General features: G+C 36.8%; 1 protein-coding gene across 1 annotated transcript in view; it reads left to right on the plus strand.

The window, feature by feature from the left end:
- Positions 1–1,114: 1,114 nt before the first annotated feature.
- Positions 1,115–22,450, plus strand: part of PGM2L1 (phosphoglucomutase 2 like 1) — a 68,301-nt gene continuing 46,965 nt past the window's right edge. Inside the window, exon 1 of the mRNA XM_063093158.1 lies at positions 1,115–1,495. Coding sequence (XP_062949228.1) covers positions 1,385–1,495 — 111 coding nt within the window. The 5' untranslated portion in view covers positions 1,115–1,384. The remainder of the gene's footprint in view (positions 1,496–22,450) is intronic.

The following is a 22,450-nucleotide window of genomic DNA, read 5'->3' on the forward strand; positions in this document are numbered from 1 at the left end:
AGGGTTCGGATCCCCTTACCGGCCACTGCCAAAAAAATGAAAAGAAAGGCGAGCATTCCATAGAAGAGAGGCGGCTAACAAAAGAAGAAACTAAACATTATTTCAACTTGGAACAACCATTTTTTCTTCCTCTGTACTCCCATTTGCTCTTTGTATCTTACGACGTTTATACATTCTTATGTTAAGGTTAAATGCCATCTTCCCTCTTTACCGACTTCCTTGTCTATTTTCTAGTCATCTTGTTCTCCCTACCTCCTAGTCCACTGCAGCAGCAGAGCTAAAATAACTGCTAGCTGCGGAAATCTGAAACGAGGTTGGAACCCTAGTTTTATCACTCACGAACTCTGCCTCGTAGAAAGTCGGTTCACCTCTCAGTGAGTCAGTTTCCCCTTTGTGTGTAAAATAGGAATGGATCACGTCCACCTACTTCACGGGATGCTTGAAGCCATAGAACGCGATTCGTAAACTGTAAATCACTAAATGGACACCAGTTGTTCCCTTATTATGTCATTCCTTGTTTAATTTAATTTAATGCCAGAGCCATATGCAGCATAACCAACGGGGACAGGGCGTGTCCGTAGGGAACAGCCTCGAGGTAGATCTTTCTCCTTCGAGAAAGGGAGGGCGCAGGGCTGCTGGGAATCGTAGTCTTTGCGGCGGTCTCCACTGAGCTTGGGGAAAGGAAAGAACTACTACTCCCGTGAGGCCGTGCGTGGAGAGCACGCGCACATCCCCCCCACCCCAGGCGCGTGCCCCAAGACGAAGCCGGGTGTCTGCACGCCCGCTTTGGCCGCCGGAGGGAGATCGCTGAGTCGGGTTGCTCGTGGTGGTCATAAGGGAAGGGCGAGGAAAGGAGACGCATGGGAGTGTGTGGGGATGGTGACAAGGATAAGACGCCCGGCGAAAGGCAAATTAGAAAATAAAAAGAGCCCTGCACCATTTCCTCACCACCCCGGCGGACTGTAAACTCGCGCTGCACGGAGGGCGTCAGGAGCGCGCTCGAGCTTCATGCCTCGGGCTCTTAAATCAGCAGAGGAGGGAAGGGGCGGGGCCGACTGCGCAGGGGGCGGGGCCTGAGGCGGCGAGGGCGGCGGCGGCAGCTGAGACCCAGACATCTGGGACTGTTGTTGTTCTCTCCCGGCGCGACTCCCTCAGTCAGTTCTCCCAGAGACCCGGACCTGGTCCTCTGGGGAGCGGGCGGCCATATCCCCCCTCTCTGCCGGTTCCCGAAAGCTGCGGCAAGAGCTTGCGCAAACATCCTGCGGTTGGTCTCTGATGCCCTTCAGTGAGGAGGGGACGTCCAGACCCTGGTGAGCGCACCGCAGCCGCCCCAAATTGGTGTCTTCGCCGGTCCCCCAGGCCCGCTCACACCAGTCTGGCTGCCATGGCTGAAAACGCAGAGGGGGACCTGAACTCCAACCTGCTGCACACCCCCTACCACACCGGGGACCCTCAGCTAGACACGGCCATCGAGCAGTGGCTTCGTTGGGATAAGGTGGGTACCTGGTCAACCCGGCATCCGCCGCCTCCTCCCTCACGCCCTCTCACACACAGTCCGCCCTTCCCTATCCCCATCCTGGGCTCCGCAGGCTTCGGAGGCGATGGCTCGGGCCACGGGGGTGAGCAGCGGAGCCGGGCGTTGCCACCCACCTGTGCTAGGGCTGCCTGCCTCGGGCAGTCTGAGCCCGGCAGGGACGTCTGCAGTCGCTTCCTTTTGCGGTGCGCTAAATTGCATCTTCCCTTCTCCCTCACCCCCCTCCCTTCAAGTGCGTGTCATCTTTTCTCAAAAAAAAATTAATCATCGTAAGTTATACCCTTCACAGAACTATTTCTTTTCCCTTTTCTCTCTTGACTTCCTTCTCAAAAACCTGGTTTCTGGCACCCTTCTTGGTCGTTTTTGACCGCTATCCGCTTTAGTTCTGGTCTGGTGTGTTTCCACCTTCTGTCGCTAGGTAGCCGCTTGTCTTTTATCACTCCGCGGTGTTCCCTGTATCACCTTTTGCTCTTGAGAAAGGCAAAGGTTCTCTTACCTCTTATTTCTTTCCCTTGCCGTCAGTTATTTTCTGGAAGTATCCTGTTCAAAGAATTGTGTTTTCCAGGTTTCATATGATGCTCCTAATACAGAATCGTTTTGCCTTAACCGTTTCTCCTCTGCTCCCCACCCCCAAATTGTTGCGGTGAATAAATTTCGTGCTGGCATATGAAATGGATTTGTGAATGCCAGGATTAAAATACAGCTATCTCACTTGTAAAAGAGGCTCCTGGTGGCTCCGACAGAGGAAGATAATATAAGCTTTTGCTTTGTCAAGTGCATAAAATACATTTGTTGACGTAGAGAAGGCAGCACATTAAAAATGGAAATAGTGATGCTGAATTAGGGAATTTGTATAATAGTATGTGAAATCATGTTGTACAAAAGGATTTCCTAAAGGATTAGCTTTCTGAAAAGTTTTATGTTTACTTCGTTCAGTCATTCTTGCATTGAGCAAAGCAATACTGAGCACTGGGTAATGTTCTAGGCCCTATTAAGCCCAGGAAGAAATGTTAATGGTGAGGAAGATAGAAAGGGTTCCTGCCCTCAACAAGCCTTGAGTTAGCGGATAAGGAAGGCCAACAAATAAACAATTACAATGAGGTATTTGATGGTACTTGGTCATTTGCATCTTGGACATTCTGCTGGTCTGTGGACCACACTTGGAATAGTAAGATTCTTTTTGTTTTCTTTAGGTGCCGGTTTTGACTATACTTTTCCTAATGAGTCTCCTGATTGATTTTTAAAAGATTGGTTGAATGAATTAATATTTATTAATTGTCCATGTTGGGATATACTGAAATATTTTTTTAAAGTATAAAATGCACATAAAAAGATAACACTAGAGTAGTTTTGGTGGCAATTAATTGGCTTATAGGCAGTCAGTTCTTATGTTAAAAAGTGGGAATGAACTATAGGCTGGGATGGTCAAGGAAGACTCCATGAGAAGGTGGAATACATATAAAAAGTATGAGGAGAGCCTTCAGTGAAAGTGGAAGAGAACCTCTGAATTTACATTTAAAGTGCCCTCTACATACAAGGCCCTGGCTGAGAAAGATGAAATAGATATGGGTCATATCTTCAAAGAATATGGAAGGGAAGATAAAACACAAATACAATACAGGGAGCAAGTAATAAGTGTCCTTAAGAGAGGAATAGATTTAAATAATTTTATTTATAATTTAAGAAAAACAATATTTCTTCTTTGATCCCTCTTTTAATGGGAGAGAATACATTAAATTGGGAAACAAAGGTGTATCTACTGTAGATTGATACTAGGCAAGATAGGCACTGAAATTTCAAGCACAGTGCAGAAATACAAAATAATAGATCAGACTTATAGCATTTATTACATTACATGTTGACAGCACATGTAGTCTTTTAACAGAGAAATTGAGTTTAACTCTTGATTAATACCTATTCAATTAAAAATGCCACTGATTCGTCATGACTCTGATGAGGCATATGATCATAATAAGTTATAAATTGATCTGATGGGAATTTGCTACTTGCCTTGGTCACCAAAATTACTAATTTTAGCTTTGGTGGGTTGGTGTACTTTGAAAAGTCTTCATGAAAAAAGTGGTGTTATTTGTACAGAATTTTCAGAATTAGTTAAAATTTAGACTTGCTAACATGAAGAGGAGGAGTAGGACAAGCAGAGAGATGGAAACTTTAATGTGTGTACTTAGAACATTTGTTTCTGCTGTATGTAGCTTAGGGTACATAGAAATTTTTGGAAAGGTGTGTAAAGACCAGGTCATAGAAGGGCTATATAATGTATTTGGAGACCTTGAATAAAGAATGGTGTGTGTAAGTGTTAAGAAAATAGTGTAACAAGACAGTGAGTTTATTGGGCAGTCTGTAGTACCCCACATAGTTTTCATGGGGTGGTTTTCTATTGGTAAATTTACCAGTCCAGGATCTGGCCTTCTAGTTTTTAGGCCTTCAGTCGAATTAGCTAGCCTACCTTGTCTCAGGGTGGACTCACTCTACTCAAGGTCACAGAAACCGATATCTGAATTCAGAATGCTATTTTATTAATGTATGGTACAGATGTAATAGCTAAGTGGACTTGTTTCTAGTCAGCATTTTCTAGATACACTATAAGAGAAGTCAGAGAATCAGAAGATATTTGGTGGTCATGAAATCAGATCACAGGGAGTCACACATATGACTTAAACATTTAACAGCATCAGCCTGTAACAAGTAAATCCATTCATCTCCACGATGGACTGTCCTACTATTAGAACCCAACAAGTCAGTGAATCAAGGCATTCCTCCTCCAGGCAGTGCACAGATGACTCTACTAACAGTGCTCTCTCTTTCTATGCTCTAGGGCTGACCAAGGCTTCTACCTCCTTCCTTGTTTTCTTTTGATGTTCTCATACATTTTGTAAAATTACAGACAAGTTGTGCTGGCCTAGAAGCCAGGTTCTCTTTAACATGAAAACTATGTCCTATTTCTGATCCACTGGGAATTTTAACTTTTCGAGAGCAGTTCTATGTCCAAGATATTAAGTGCTGGAAAAGTTTGGGTGGGTGGGTGTGTAGGGAGTGCAAGTGGGGCACAGGGCAGAGCTGCTCAGCCAGCTGTAGCAGCAGCAGCAAAGGTGTTGAACTTCCTATATATTGACAATAATGCAGAGGCAAGAATTGGCTGTGGCATTATAAGAAATAATAAGTAGAGCACTCTGGTCTCAGAATGTAGGTCTATGTTGAGAAAAAGTAGAATGTAGAGGTAAAGATATTGTACGTTTATGAAAAGCCTCAAAATGGAAATAAAAGACTTAATTTTAAGCCAGTGATTTACAAACATCTAATAGTAAAAGTTTTCTCAAGCAAAATATAGCCCAGATAAAAAAGGTGGTGAACAGATTCCCTTTTAAGTCATTGTTGATGGAAGGCACACCCATGAAGCACCACTACAAAAGTGGTCTAGTCCAATTTCATAGTGTAGAGACCCAAAGAAGTTGTGCAAATTTTCCATCTGTAGAGCTTTGACTGGAACTGGGATCTGCCACCTCGTTCAATCTAATTTTTATGATACTAGTTTATATAACATTTTTTTGTTCACATTTTTCTAATACTTTACTTAATTTGAGATTTAATCAATGAAGAGTAGAAAGTACATATGGCTTTATTACTTTGGGGACATGTTAGTACTTATTCTTTGAATTTATTTGTGTAGTGTTTCAATCTTTTAAAAATGTTCTAAGTCTGATTTGATAGTCACATCAGTCCTGTGTGGTAGGCAGGTAGTAGCTAATCCCCATTTCTACAAGTAAAGAAATTTAGGCTCAGAAAAGGAAAATGTCTTGCTCAAGGACATATGGCTTTTAAGTGGTATAAATGGGAATTGAACCTAAGTTGTCTGACTTTAACTCTAGTCTTATCACTGCAGAAGACCATAAACCAAATATTTAGTAAACGTTAGTGACATTGTAAACCAGGTTTCAAGGACCTCATTAAAACCATTCTATTGGCTTTTGAAAAGCTGTTGTAGGATGAAACATTCTGTACAATAAATTGTTGTGGATTTTCTTTAAAGAGCTGAATTTGCTGCTCAATGGTTGCTTTGGTCTCCTTGGCAACAATATTCTCCCTCTGTCCAAGAAATTTAGTACATATAAATGAGTGTTTGAAAACTTCTTTCTTTATAAAAAATTCATTTATTCTTTTTATTTCCAGTTTTCTTACATTTTCTCCTCAGTTTTCATCATTTTATTTTCAGTTTCTTTTTATTTATTTGGAAGAAATACATGCTTATGATTTTTAAAAAGATAGTACAGAAGGGATTATGATGGAAAGCATTGCTCCTAATTGCCTCTTCTTTTCTTCAGTTTGCTCCTTAGAAGCCATTCTTAATAGTTTGGGGGTTTTGTGGGGTTTTTTGTTAACTGTGTTAATTCAAATAGATTGTTTTTAGTTATTTTCATGGTTACCATAAAAAGACTAAATAATGTGCTGGTACCACTATTTCTTGGTTTATTTTAAAGATTTAGTTATTATCTGTCAAATGTATGCCTGTGCTATGAAAGATGGGAGAGCTTTTCTGTGCCTCATAAATTTTGATAGTTATGCTATTAGTTTTAGTTATTCTTTGGAAAGTTTAAATAATGTAATAAGTGCTAATCACAATCAGCCCAACTGACAAATACAGAGAGTTCCCAAATGGCCATTCTTTTTTTTTTTTTTTTTTTGGCAGCTAGCTGGTACAGGGATCAAAACCCTGAACCTTGGTGTTAGCAGCACCATGCTGTAACCAACTGAGCTAACCAGCCAGCCCTTCGGTTGGCTATTCTATTTAAGAGGAGACTGGCAGAAAACATACTCTATACAGAAAAACAGAAAAAACCCATACCAGCTTCTCAGAAAAATCCAGGATATGAATAACTAAGGATTAAGCTGTGTGAAGAAAACAAGCTGCATGAAAAATAAGATAAACAAAGCAGTGGATCCAGCAAAAAATGGAATTAAATCAGAGAACATTAAAATTTTTAAATTAAATTATAAAAGACAATTATTCCATCAAATAAGGAATGATGCTATGAAAAAAGAACAGGAAACAAGAATGTGCTTTTAGAAATTAAGAAAAAAAAGTGATTACAGCCATCTTGTCAAATGCAGTAGAAAATATAAAAGTTAAAGTTGAGGAAACATATAGCAAAAGGAACTAGGAAATATGAGGAAAGTTAACATGGAGTAACATCCTAGAAATCCAGTGTAAAGAAATCCTAGATGACAACAGTGTACTAGATCCACATTGGGCTTCAAGAACTATGTCTTGAAAAAGAATTCAGCATCTATGCCATAAGCAGTAAAAAGCTGGAAGGTGTTAAGTGATATGGTGAAGATTGCATGTTATTTCTGTCAACAACAACATCAAAAATACACAAGCAATTACCCAGTGAAGGAAGGTAAGAAGAAAGTAGGGAAGGAAGGAGGGAGGGAGAGAAAGAACGAAAGATCTGAATAAGCAAGGAAGGAAGGAAGGACAGACCTGCATAAGTAAGCTATGGCCCCAAAATGTAGCAAACTAAAATGGGACATGATTTTGAAAAAAAAAATTCATGGAAATTATTTAATGGGAAAAAAGTCCATTTCATCTCAGCACCTTCAGGTGACACAAGGTATATCTGAAGAGAAGGAAATTTAATCTGAATCCACTACTGGGCTCTATAGTGAACAATGTTTAGATGGTCTTCACCTGGTGTCTACATTACTTTCAACTTTGAGCAGACACCAGAAGACAAAACACGAGATTTAAGTTTTTTTTAAATTGTGGCAAAAAGAATAACGTAAAAGTTACTATCTTGACCATTTTTGTGCACAGTTCATTAATGTTTTTAAGTACTTTATGTTGTTGTGCAAAAGATCTCCATAACTTTTTCATTTTGCTAAACTGAAATTCTATACCCATTAAACCACTCCCCATTTCCTCCTACCCCCAGCCTCTGGCAACCACCCTTCTACTTTCTGTTTCTATAAACTTGACTACTCTAGGTACTTCGTGTAAGTAGAATCATACGGTATTTTCTTTTTTGTGTCTGGCTTATTTCACTTAGCACAATGCCCTCATGGTTCGTTCATGTGGTAGACAAGATTTAATTTTGATTATCAAACAAAATGTAGACATTTATCAACATATTTTAGGTTTTGGCTTATTGTGCTTTGTTCCATGCTTTTTGTCTTTCAGAAATTTGTTGAAATCACATCTACTCCTCAGTATCCACTGACCCCTTTCCCCAGTTCTTTTTTCATTGAGGGTTTAGTCCTTCTTTTATTCCTTTACTGTCATTGTAGTAAGTTCTCAGGAGGGAGAGGAGATAAGTGTTTAAGTCTTTCATCTTGAACTAGAACTCTCTGTTTCTTCTTTTAATTTTTCAAATGAGAAATGTATTTGAAACTAGAACCAGCGAAGATGCCCTTCAGTAGGTGAATGGATAAACTGTGGTATATCCATATAGTGGAATATTATTCAAAAATTCAAGGAAATGAGCTATCAAGCCATGGAAAGACATGGAGAAACCTTAAATGCAGATTGCTAACTAAAAGAAGCTGGTGGGAAACAAGCTACGTAATGTGTGATTCCAACTAAAAGTCGTTCTGAAAAAGGCAGAACTACAGAGACAGTAAAAATATCAGTGGTTACCAAGGAGTTAGGGGGAAGGGATGAATATGTGGAGCGCAAGGGATCTGGGGGTCAGTGAAGCTCTTCTGTATGATACAGAATGGTGGATATGGGTTATTATACATTCATCAAAACCCATAGAACTTTACAACACAAAGAGTGAACCCTAATGTAAACTATGGGCTTTACTTAATAATAATTTATCAATATTGGACCAGTTGTAACAAATGTATCACACTAATACAAAATGTTAATAATAAGGGAAACTGTGAAAGGTGTATGTACAAAAACTCCCTGTGCTATCTACTCAATTTTCTGTAAACCTACAACTCTAAAACCTACAACTCTAAAAAATAAAGTCTATTATTTTAAACATATATACATATATAATTGAAAGAGAAGGCATTCATATATGAAAGCCTACTTCTGCTTGTTATTTTGGGGCTTCCTTTGCCCTATTTTTTCTATAATAAAGGATTTTTGTTTAGTTCCTTGAAGTTTTCTAGAAGGCCATGAGAAAGCTTCTTTGGATATATTTTGACCTAGAATTATTTTCCCTATCTGTTCCTCCTCTTATTCAGAAAATCAGACAGAATGTAGAGAATCTAATATAAAGGAATTTATCATCATTTGGTTCTTCCAGATTTTACTTTTGAGATACATTGAATTAACAAAATAATGTAAATATTTTTATATTTCATTAGTCAGATTTTCATGGTCCCTCCCTGGATAATCTAGATTAGATTTCTTTTATCTATTGTTTTGGAGAGAAAACATGATTGGCTTGTTTCATTGTTTTTATCTAATTTATATACATGTTCTGGTTTTTAGAAGTATTTTTCCCCCAAATAAAAGGTCGTTTAGTAATTTAGTGCGTATTTTACTCCAGGATTATTTTTTGTTAGCCAGTTGCTCTCTGCATTACTGCTGATAAGTACTGAGGCTGCTGCCCTCTGGTGTTGAGAGTTAATGGAGAAAATGATTTAAGTTGGTGAAGAACAGAGACACTGAGTAGGATAGTGTTGGCAATCCTGCATAGGCTCTTTTACACAAAATAATTTAATGAGCACTGTATCTTACCAAACAAAACTATGGAAATGGTCATGCTTAAAGCCCCCAAAATTATGAAGACTATAATATTATAGATGAAAAATACTACATCTCTCAGATACAAAGGCATCTTAGCTTTCAGCTAATCAGAACCTACCTTGTTAGAAAATCTCTAATGTAAGTAGTGGTTGTATTTTGTGGTTCTGCTTCAGAATTTTCTCATGTTATTTTCCTCTGAATTATTTTATTATTTATGCAAGTGAAAATTAGAAAAAACCTAAATGCCTACTGATAGGGGAATGATTAAAAAAACTGGTACACTCTGCAGTGAAGAGAATAGCATAGATATATATGTATTAAAAGGATCTCCAAGATATATACATATAGATAGATATATAGATGCATAGGTATATAAAGCTGTATTTTTCAATTTTTATTTTATTGTGGTAAGAACACTTAACATGAGATCTGCCTTTAATTTTCAAGTGTGCAATGCAGTATTGTTAACTATAGGTACAATGTTGTATAGCAGATATTTAGAACTTACTCATCTTGCTTAATTGCAACTTTATGCCCATTGATTAGCAACTACCTATTTCTCCCTCCTCCCCAAGCCCCTGGCAATCACCATTCCACTCTTTGATCCTATGAAATTGACTATTTTAGATACCTCATGTAAGTGGAATCATGCAGTATCAGTGTAGTTCATAATTAATCATTTAAAATGAAATTTAAAATATAAAAAAAATAAGTAGTCAACTCTGACACTGGCTTTTAAGGGCAATAGGAGTTAAAAGTCAGGAAGACTTTATGTAAGAAGTAGAATTTGAGTTGGACCTTGAAGGATAAGTAGGATAGGAATAGATAGCAGATATGAGGGCAAAAAATTTTAAGTGGGGGAGAGAGAATAATAAAATGGAAAATGACACTGATCAGGGAAATGAAACTGAGGAGGAGCCACAGAGCAACAATGAAGAGACTTCTTTCTTAATTCAAGTGTAGCATATGTATTGTATACTGTGGTGAGTAAGAACAGGTAAAGAAAATTAGCGTTTATTGAGTGATCATGTGCCAGACATGGTACTAGATGTTTTCATGTAAAAATTCTCTCTTAACAATCCCAAGGACTGTTTGAGGTAGTTATTCCCATTTTTTTAAACCTATATACACAGGCTCAGAGAAGTGGAGAAAGTATTTGAATCCAAAAAGGTTTTGAACTCTCAGACCTTTGCAATCAGATCTAACCCTTTCTAACCTTTACATTTGCTGTAACAGAAATTAGCACTATTGTTGATTTTTGGCTGATGAATCTGGCTGCAGTATGTAAGTAGGAAGAGGTGGATTAGAGTTGTGGAGGGCAGCCTGGATATTTTTATACAAATGTGGATATCAAAGTTTTACATTAGGATGCTTATAGAGCCTTTTAAGAAAATTAAGAAAGAAGCAATGAGACTTATTAACAAATTGATTTCTCCCTTCTTTTTAAAAAGACAGAATGGTAAACAGTTACCATTTGGTTAAATCATAATATTTTGCTAAATTTGAACTAGATCTTTTAAAAATAAGAAACAAATTACAGATACAGTTTAAATTTCCATGTCTACTTCCTGGTCCCATTCTCCTCCCTCTTCCTTTCTCCAAAGTAAACAAGGCATCTTTAGGAATACTAGGATTTTGTCTGAATTTCTCATTAAGTTAACAAATTGTTCTGTTTTTCACTCAAGTAAAGATAATCCTGGAGGTTAAACAGTTCCTTTTAAAAAAATTACTTAAATAGGCTTCCAGTCAAGATGGTAGAGTAGACAGTTCCTACTGTCACTCTCTCCCACAAATCAACCAATTTGTGACTATTAAAAAGCAACAACAGGAGGCCCAAGATCTGTGCCAGAACAGGCAGGAGCCACATACCACGGAACCCCAGTCCAGGCCAGCGCCTGCCATCCAGAGAGGCCTGAAAGCCACGGGGCCCACGCGCCCCAAGTCAGCTGCGCCAGAAAAGGCAGGCGTTGTGGGACCTCCAGCCCAGGTCAGTCCCTGCCACTTAGAGAGGCCTGAGAGCTGCCAGGCCTACACACCCCGAGTCAGTCACGCCGTTAAAGGCAGGCCATGAGACCTCCATCGCAGGTCTGCCCCCACCACGTAGAGAGGCCTGAGAGCCACCAGGCCCACATGCCCTGAGTCAATCGCACCAGAAGAGGCAGGCGCCATGGTACCCCCAGCCCAGGCCCGTGCTCCCCGCCAGAGAGGCCTGAGAGCCACCAGGCACACATGCCCCAAGTCAACTGTGTCAGAACAGGGAGGCACTATAGGACCCCCAGCTCAGGTCAGTCCCTGCTGCCCAGAGCGGACTGAGAGCCACCAGACCCACAGGCCCCGAGTCAGCTGTGCCAGAACAGGTAGGTGCCGCAGGACCTCCAGCCCAGGCTAGTTCTCGCTGCCCAGAATTGGCAGTCCCTTCAGGATCCAGGCCAGACATCAAGGTGGAATGAGTGGACTGTGATACCCCCTGCCACAATGACTACACACCAAAGGAAAGATACCAGATATATGAAAAATCAAAAAAGTACATCACCACCAAAGGGTAATAATAACTTTCAAGCTCTAGATCCTATAGAACAGGAAGTCTGTGAAATGACTGACAAGGAATTTAGAGCAACAATTCTAAGGAAACTAAATGAGATACAAGAAAACTCAGTTAGATAACACAATATAATGAGAAAAAGTATACAGGACCTGAAAGAAGAAATGTACAAAGATATCAATGCCCTGAAAAAGAATGTATCAGAGTTTGTGGAGCCTGAAGGGTTCATTCAATGAAGTAAAAAACACAACAGAGAGTCTAACCAGCAGGCTAGCACAAGCAGAAAAGAGAATTTATGATCTTGAAGACAGGCTGTTTGAATTAACATAGGCAGACCAGAAAAAAGAAGAAAATTTTAAAAATTGAAGAAAATCTGAAAGAGATAACACAATCTTAAGCACTCAAATATCTGAATCATGGTTATTCCAGAAGGAGAGGAAAAAGGAAATGGCATTGAAAACATATTCAATGAAATAATAAGCAGAAAGCTTCCCAGGTTTAGGGAAAGTCACAGATCATCAGATTCAGGAGGCCCAAAGATCCCCAAACATATTCAACCCAAAAAAGTCCTCTCCAAGACATGTTATAGTCAAACTGGCAAAACTCAGAGACAAAGAGAGAATCTTAAAAGTTGGAAGAGAGAAGCAGCAAGTCACCTACAAGGGAGCCCCAATCAGAAAAACATCAGACTTTTCATTTGAAACCCTAAAAGCCAAAAAAGAATGGAATGATATATTCAAAATACTAAAAGATAAAGATTGCCAGCCAAGAACACTTTACCCAGCAAGGCTATCCTTCCGAAATGAAGGACAAATAGTGTATTTGTCAGACAAACAAAAACTGCAGGAGTTCACTACCACACAACTGGCCTTACAAGAAATTCTCAAGGAAGTACTGGGTTTGATACCTGAAAAACAACCATCATTGCCATGAATACTCAAGAAAGAACAAAACCTACCAGTAAAATAAAAATGCTAACAATAAAGAAAAAAATAGTTTATCTACCACCCCAGGAAACCAACAAATACAGAAGACAAATAGAAAATTAGAAAGAAAGGAATAAAAGGTACTTAAGACATCTAAACAAAAATCAGTAAAATGCTAGGAGTAAATCAACACCTTTCAATAATAACTCTAAATGTAAAAGGATTAAATTCCCCACTCAAAAGACACAGACTGACTGACTGAATTAAAAAGAGGGACCCAACAATATGTTGCCTTCAGGAGACTCACGTCACCTGTAAAGACACACATAAACTAAGAGGGAAAGGATAGGAAAAGGTATACCATGCAAATAGAAATGAAAAGCGAGCTGGAGTAGCTGTTCTTATATCAGATAAAATAGACTTTAAAGCAAATACCATAAAAGGAGATAAAGAAGGTTGAAAGCTTGACCCTTAAGAACAGTAACTAGACAAGGATGCCCACTCTTACCACTCCTAATCAACATAGTGTTGGAAGTAATAGCCAGAACAATCAGAGAAGAGAAGGAAATAAAGGAAATCTGGATTGGAAAAGATGAAGTCAAACTGTCCATGTTTGCGGATGATATGATCCTATATATTGAACAGCCTAAAGCCGCTACGAAAAAGCTCTTAGAGTTGATAAATGATTTCAGCAAAGTTTCAGGATACAAAATCAACACACAAAAATCAGTAGCATTTGTATACTCCAGCAGCGACCGTGCAGAAAAAGAAATCAAGAAAGCTAGCCCATTTACAATAGGTACTAAAAAAATGAAATACCTAGGAATAAAATTAACCAAGGATGTGAATAATCTTTGTGAAGAGAACTCCAAAACACTGTTGAGAGCAATTAAAGAGGACACAGGAAGATAGAAAGATATTCCATGCTCTTGCATCAGAAGAATTAACGTTGTGAAAATGTCCATATTACTCAAAGTTATCTACAGATTCAGTGCAATCCCCATCAGAATTCTGATGACATTTTTCTCTGAATTGGAAAAACTATCCAGACATTTATATGGAATAACAAAAGACTATGCATAGCCAAAGCAATCCTGAGCAAAATAATAAAGCTGGAGGCATAACACTACCAGACTTTAAACTATATTACAAAGCTGTAATACCCAAAACAGCATGGTACTGGCATAAAAACAGACACACGGATCAATGGAATAGAATAGAGAACCCAGAAATCAACCCATACACCTACAACCATCTGATCTTTGACAAAGGTAGCAAGTCTACGCACTAGTGAAGAGACTGCCTCTTCAACAAATGGTGCTGGGAAAACTGGATATTCATATGTAGGAGAATGAAACTAGACCCATACCTCTCATCATATACCTAAATCAACTCAAAATGGATTAAAGAATTAAATATACATCCTGAAATAATAAAACTCCTTTAGGAAAACATAGGGGAAACACTCCAGGAAGTAGGATTGGGTACAGATTGATTATGACCCAAAAAGCACATGCAGCTAAAGGAAAAATAAATGAATGGGATTATATCAAACTAAAAAGTTTCTGCACAGCAAAAGAAACAGTCAACAGAGTGAAAAGACAACCAACAGAATGGGAGAATATATTTGCAAAATATACATCTGACAAAGGATTAATATCCAGAATATACAAGGAACTCAAACAACTTTACAGCAAAAAAGCAAATAATGCAATTAAAAAATGGGCAAAGGAGCTGATTAAGCATTTCTCAAAGGAAGATATACAAATGGTTAACAGACACATGAAAAAATGCTCAACATCACTCAGCATCCGGGAAATGCAAATCAAGACAACGTTAAGATACAATCTCACTCCAGTCAGTATGGCTAATATCCAAAAGACTGAGAATGATAAGTGCTGGAGAGGTTGCAGAGAAAAAGGAACTCTCCTACACTGTTGGTGGGACTGCAAAATGGTGCATCCTTTATGGAAAATGGTATGGAGGTTCCTCAAACAATTACAGATAAAACTACCATATGACCCAGCTATTCCACTGCTGGGAATATATCCAGAGGAATGGAAATCATCTGCCAAAGGGATACCTGTACTCCAATGTTTATTGCAGCACTATTTACAATAGCCAAGAGTTGGAACCAGCCCAGATGTCCATCATCAGATGAGTGGGGAAGGAAACTGCGGTATATCTCCATAATGGAATTCTACTCTGCTATAAAAAAGAATGAAATACTACCATTCACAACTACATGGATGGACTTAGAGAAAATTATATTAAGTGGAACAAGTCAGGCACAGAAAGAGAAATACTACATGTTCTCACTTATTTGTAGGAGCTAAAAATAAATAAATAAACACGCAAACAATGGGTTAGGGGGCAGAAAGAAGACACAACAATCACAATTCCTTGAACTTGTTAAGGCAAGTGAACAGATATGATGTGCAGGGGGAGGGGAGAGAAGGGGGAAAGAGGAACGGGTAAAGGGTCACAAAAATCAACTACACTGCATGTTGAGAAGTTAAAATAAAAATAAATAAATAAATAATAATAAAATAAATTTAAAATTGCCTTTAAAAAAATAGTGGTCATGATCAGCATGGTATCTCATGAATATTCATAAATAAATAAATAATTACTTAAAACTATTTCAAAAGGAAAACACTCTAAAAGGATTTATTTCATTTTTTATATAAAAAACTTATATATAACTTTTGAAAATGTGGATGCTATTAACTTATCCCCAAATAGTACACTGTAAGATTTTCAGAAGCTGTAGTTCTTTAACAAAATGTGAGTCAACAATAAACACAGCAGGGCCTACCCCGTGGCGCGCTCGGGAGAGTGCGGCTCTGGGAGCACAGCAGCGCTCCCGCTTCGGGTTCAGATCCTCTATAGGGATGGAGTGAGCGCACCGTGGCCGGTCACTAAAAAGACAAAAAAAAAAAAAAAACAATAAACACAGCAAATACAGCCTAACGTGTTGTCTAAGTAGCAATCTCATATATTACAAAGATGTAAGTTGTATTTGTGGTTTCTATAAAATTAGATTTATGCTTATACAAAATAAATGCTTAACCTTCTCTCCCCCAAATATTAAAGAACGTTTATATAATTATAAGAAAAAACTTAGAAGTAAGAGAGTTGATATTATACTGTAATTCAAACAAACATGAATCTGTTTTTGTAATTATGCATGTCTTAAAAAAAATACTCTGCTTCATAAAGGCACTGAGAATTCAGGCATCTTGCAAGTATTTGAATTTTAACATTAAGTTATATTTTCCAAATGTTTTATAAAGAGAAAATGAAAACACCATCAGGTATTATTTGCCACTAATTCATACATTATAAGGCAAAACACTTTCCATCTGGATTTGTCCATGTTTCTTCTCTATTCCAATGTCAGTTTTACACAGAGCTTTTCTATATACTTTTTTGGTAAGTCAGGCTTATTGAGGTATAATTTACATTTACATAATTGACAGTAAATTTTACCCTTTTAAGTGTTCGACTTAATGAATTTTGACAAATGTATACAGTTGCATAACTAACACCACAATCAAGATATACAACATTTCTTTCACTGCAAAAAGTTCCCTTTCCTTTTATTGTGAATCCCCGCCCTCCAGTCCCTGTAGTTGTTGTTTTTAATTGAGATATGATTCACATAACATAGAATTATAAAATTCATCATTTTAAAGTGTATGATTCACTGGGTTTAGTATATTCAAAAAGTTATGCAATCATCATCACTGTCCAGTTGCAAAATATTTTAATCACCCCAAAAAGAAACCCTATTCTCATTAGTAGTCATTCCCCATTCCTCCTTCCCAGAACCCAGCAACCACTAATCTGCTTTCTAGCTATATTTATATAGTGCCTATTTTGGACATTTCATGTAAATGAAATGATACAATCAATATGTAGCTTTTTGAGTTTGGCTTCTTTCACTTATCATATTTTCAATGTTCTCCCATGTTGTAGCATAAATCAGTATTCCTCAAATTCCTTTTTATTGCCTAATATTATTCCATTGTATGGGTATATCACTTTTTTTTATCCTTTCATCAGTTGATAAACATCTGGATCGTTTCCATTTTTCAGCCATTATGTATAATGCTTCTTTGAACATTCATGTACTAGTTTTTGTATGGATATATGTTTTCAGTTCTCTTGGGGATGTACCTACAGGTTGAATTGCTGGATTATATAATAGCTCTATGTTTACCTTTTTGAGGAACTGTCAAACTGTTTTCCAGATTTTACATTCTCACCAACAATGTGTGAGAATTCTGATTTTTCCAGATTCTTGTCAACACTTGTTATTGTCCATCTTTTCAATTATAGCCATCCTATTGCATGTCCAGTGGTATATTGTACTAGAGGGTGTAAAGTGGTTTTGGTTGGCATTTCCCTAATGAGTAATGATGTTGAACATGTGATTGTTGTCTATTTATATATTTCCTTTAAAGAAGTGTCTCTTCAGATCCTTTGCCTGTTTTTTAATTGGGTTGTCTTTTTATTCTGGAGTTGTAATTGTTCTTTATTTTTCCGGTAGTTTGCCTATGTAGACTTTACGTGTCTAGCTTCCTTCACTTAACATTATGCTTGTTCATTTTGTTGCCTGTATCGGTAATTAGTTCCTTTTTTATTACTGAGTAGTATTCCACTGTATGGATGTACAGCAATTTGTTCTTTTTTTTTTTTTTTTTTTGTCTTTTTTGTGACCAGCTGCACCACGCTCAGCCAGTGAGCGCACCGGCCATCCTTATATAGGATCCAAACCCGTGGCGGGAGCACTGCTGCGCTCCAAGTACCGCACTCTCCCGAGTGCGCCATGGGGCCAGCCCAGCAGCAATTTGTTCTTATACTAGTTGATGGACATCTGGTTTTGACTATTATGAATAAATCTGCCATTAAAATTCATGTGAACGTTTCGTTTTTTCTTGGGTGGAATTACTAATCATAACATGATGAGAATTTTTTAAAATAATTACTGGGTGTTGAATTTTGACAAATGCTTTTCCTGTATTTACTGAGATGATCATATGTTGTTGTTTTTACTTTTAGTTTTTGATATGATGAATTACATTAATTTTTGAATGTTCATCCAACTTATGTTCCTCAGTTAAACACCACTTGGTTATAGTGTTTTATTTTTATGCATTTTGCTAAGTATTTTCTAAAAATATCTTTTGGGTTTTTGCATTAGGATTATGCTGGCCTTGTAAAATAAGTTGAAGTGTTCCATGCTCTGTTTTCTGAAAGAATTTTTATATGATTGGTATTATTTCTTCTTTAAATGTTTGATAGAATTTGCCACCAAAACTGTCTAGACCAGGAGTTTTTTTCATGGAAAGCTTTTTGAGAACAAATCTAATGTTTGAATCTAACATCTGAAACAGATTTTGTTTCAGTAATTTCAGTTTTGGAAAATTAACTTTTCACAGTCTATTTAGAGTTAATATTGTATCATTTCTTGTAAATTATAATACTACTTCTTGTAAATTCTAGCAACAATGTGGGTCCGTTTTAACACCACTGTCACTTCCACCTTTTATCATTTGTATCACATCTATAAGACAATGTTATAATTTTTGCTTTAATCGGTCATATGTATTTTAAAGAAATTAAGGAGGAAAAGTAGTATTTTTATATTTATCCAGCTATCTATTCTTTCTAATGCTCTTCTTTTCTTCCTAAAAATTTGAATTTCTAAATGGTACTACCTCCCTCCAATCTGAAGAATGTCCTTTAGCATTTACTGTAATGCAATCTGCTGGCAATAAATTTTCTTAGTTTTATTTATACATATGTTAGCTCTCTTGGTACTGAGGCTATAAGTCTCTGAGGCTCTATTAAATTTATTTTTAATCTGTTTCTCTCTGCTTCACACTGGGTAATTTCTATTTATCTGTCTTCTAGTTCATGGACCTTTCCTCTTTTATCTCATTCTGCTATTAAGACTACCAGTGAATTTTTAATTTTATACATTGTATTTTTCAGTTCTAAAATTTCCATTTGGTTTTTTTTATATAGTTTCTTTTCTTTTCTGAGATATCTCATCTTTCCCTTCATTGTAAGCATATTTTCCTTTATGTCACTTAGCATAGATGATAGCTGCATTAAAATTCTTGTCTGCTAATGCTCACATTTGGATATTTAGGAGTTGGTCATCACTGATTATCTTTGCTTTTAAGAATGGGTCACATTTGTCTGGTAATTATGGGTTGTATCAAGGACATTGTAAATATATTGTGGAGGCCCTGGATTCTTCTGTTCCTTAGCAGAGTATTTGATTTTTTTGTTTGTTTGTTTTAGCAAGTTAAGTGTAAACTGCAGACTCTGTCACTTATGCGGCTGCTCAAGTCTCAATTTGTTCTTTTATCCTCAGCTGGAGTCTGTCCCACACATATTAGTACAGGGATCAGCCAGAGATTTGGGCAGAGTTTACATACAGAATGTGGGATTCTCCTATTCTAACTCTTTCCTTTCTGGACAGATCCTCCAGTGACTGGTTGCCTTGAACACTGTGCTCTGGTTCTTCAAGCTGTAAGGACTGTGAGATTCTTATTGGTGTTTTAGCCACTGCTCATGGCCCTGACTACTGCCTGCCCTCAAAACAGCCATAAAAATGGGAAACTCATCCTGTGCCAGTCCCATCTCTCAAGTGTTAATTCCCTTTTAGAATCAAGCTTGCTTTTGTTGACTCACTATTACCTTCAGTTCTTTGTGGGTTTTGATTTTGTTTGCTTTTGTTTTTTATCTAGAGTTTATAGTTGTTGTGGGAAGGTCAGATATGCTTGGATATACAAAAAGAAATGGTACATGATATTTTTTATGCCATTTAAAATTTTCTTTTTCTGTTTGCTGATGTACAGAAATATAACTGATTTTCATATATTGACCTCATATCCAGCAGCCCTACTATATTCTAACATTAACTCTAAAAATTGCTATTTTGGATTTTTTTTAATGTGTCAAATTACTTCATCTGAAAAATACATGAGCTTTTTTACTTATTTTTTTAATGGTTGTACTTTTTTGTCTCTCTTGTTTTACAGCTTTGGCTAGGACTGTGTTTCTTTTTTCTTCTTTTTCTTTTTCTTTTCTTTTTTTATACAGTCACCTATTATCAGAATCAGGAAGTTCTTTTCTATTCCTTGTGTTCTAAGAGAGAGAGAGATTTATATACACACTATATATATCTATATATAGAGAGAGATATATTGTGTGTGTGTGTGTGTGTGTGTGTGTGTGTGTGTGTGTGTGTGTGTGTGTGTGTGTGTGTGTGTGTGTGTGTGTGTGTGTGTGTGTGTGTGTGTGTGTGTGTAGTTTAACATATATGTATCTTAGGTTAAATTCCCTAGAAGCAGAGATGGGGATTCTTGTGCAAGTGATTTATAAAAGGAGTGATGTCAGGAGAAACTGTAAGGGAGTTGTAAGGCAGTAAAGGAATTAGGATAGGGAAAGGAAAGAACTAAACAAGGATGTAGTGTCAGGGAAAGTTTAATTGATTCTGTGGCACTCTGGAATGTTAATTGCACTTCAGAGTTATACTCCTGCACCAGGCAGTCATTGTCAATAGGCCACAGCAGAAGAGCGTGTATAACTCTCTGATACTGTGCATAGGAAGTCTCCAGTCATCCAATGTAAGTTCTCAAGAGATGGTTCCATGTGTGAACTCATAGCAGTAGTACCTATAGAAGCTAGAGATGGACACAGCCAGCCAGTAAAAAGGATCTCTGCAGGATCTTAGCATATACACACTGAGTTTACATATATTCTTAGTTTGCTGGGATTTTATCATAAGTAATAAATGCTTAACTTTCTCAGGTACTTTGTCTGCATCTCTTGAGATTGTCATATGATTTTTATTTTTTAACCTGTTACTGTTATGGATAACCTTGATTGATTTTTTTAATATTACACCAACATTGTATTCTGGTATAAATTCAACTTTGTCCTGATATATTACTCTGTTTATATATTGCTGGATTTGGCTTAATAACATTTTATTTAGGATTTTTGCTCCTGTGGTCATTAGTGAGCTTGGACTATGAATTTTCATGTAACTATGTCTTTGATTGGTCGTTATATCAAGGTTACACTAGACATGCAAAAAGAGTTGACTAATATACCCTCTTTTATCTTCTCTAGAAGAGTTCATGTAAACTTTGAATTATTTCTTTCTTAAATATAGTTGGGAACTTGCCATTAAAGCCAATTGGGGCTGAAGCTTTCTTTGTAGGAAAGTTTTATGATTTAATTTAATTAATGTTTATAATTCTAATCAGGCTTTATATTTTTCTTGAGCAAAATTATCCATTTTGTCTAAATTGTCTATTTTATTGGTACAAAATTGTTCCTAATATTCTTTTATCTTTTTATATCTGTGGGATCTGTAGCACTATTTTTCTTTCATGATGTTATTTGTGCCTTTTCTTTTTTCTTAGTCTAAAAATAAATTTTTGGCTTTATAGATACTTTCTGTTATTCATTTTCTTGTCCATTAATTTCTGCTTTTTGTTTGCTTCTACTATTGGGGGGGTTTAATTGTTGATTTTCAATTTTTATTGTTCATTTTATTCTTAAAATGGTAGTTTATGTCACTAATGTTAAGCCTTTTCTAATATGTGCACTTTTCTTCCTTAAATACTTCTAGGTGTACCGATTATATTTTCATATGTAGTATTTTTATTATCTTTTGGTTCAAAATATTTGCTAATTGCCATTATTTTTTATTTGACCCTTGTGTTATTTGGATGCTCAGATAATAAAAGGGTTTTAAAACACTAACTACAATATATTCATTTTATAGTCAGTATTTATGTGGAATAATCTATATATCCTTTGTTCTTTATTTCTTCTTGTGTTTGCTTCTCAGACCTTTGATCTGGGATTGTTTTATTTCTGCCTGAAATAAATTTGTCCTTTAGAATTCCCTTTTAGATTCTTCTAGTGTTGACTCTTAGGTTTTATCTGAAAATGTCTTTATATTACTGTATTTCTTACAAGATATTTTTGCTGAGTATAAAAATCTATGTTGGCAGTTATTTTCTTTCAGTGCAATAAAGATATAATTCCATTTACATTGTTGCCTTTCAAAAGTGTTTGCAAAGTCAACTTAGTATAACTGTCATTCCTTTGAAGGTAATTTTTTTCTTTCTCTTCTCCCTTCTTTTACAAATTTTTCTTTGTCTTGGCTTCCCAAAGAGTAACTATGGTGTTTCTAGGTGTTTTTGTTTAATCCTACCTAGAAATTATCAGACTTCTTTAAATCTTTGAATTAGTGCCTTTCATCAAGTTTGAAAAGTTGTCAGCCGTTATCATTGAATATTTTTTCCACTGCATTCTCCTTCTGGGAATCTTCTTAAAGGTATGCTATACCTTCACACTGTATCTTCTGTGTTTTTCATTCAGTCTTCTGTATTTTCTATCCTTTTGTCTTCCATGCTTTACTCTTGAGTGTTTTCTTCTGGCGTGTTTTCCAGTTCCCTAATACTCTGTGTAGTTGTGTCTAATATGCTATATAACTTATCCATTGAGCTTTCAATTACTGCATATCTTATTTATATAAATTCTATTTGAATTTAAAATTTTTTTTCCTAGGTAAACTGTATAGTTTCTAGTTTCCAGCAGATTCAAGTTGTTTATTTATTTGTTTCATTAAACATAATCAACATAGTTATTTCATGGTCTGCATCTGATTATTTGAATATCTTGATGTT

Source organism: Cynocephalus volans, chromosome 4, assembly GCF_027409185.1.
Source record: "Cynocephalus volans isolate mCynVol1 chromosome 4, mCynVol1.pri, whole genome shotgun sequence".
Taxonomy (NCBI): Eukaryota; Metazoa; Chordata; class Mammalia; order Dermoptera; family Cynocephalidae; genus Cynocephalus; species Cynocephalus volans.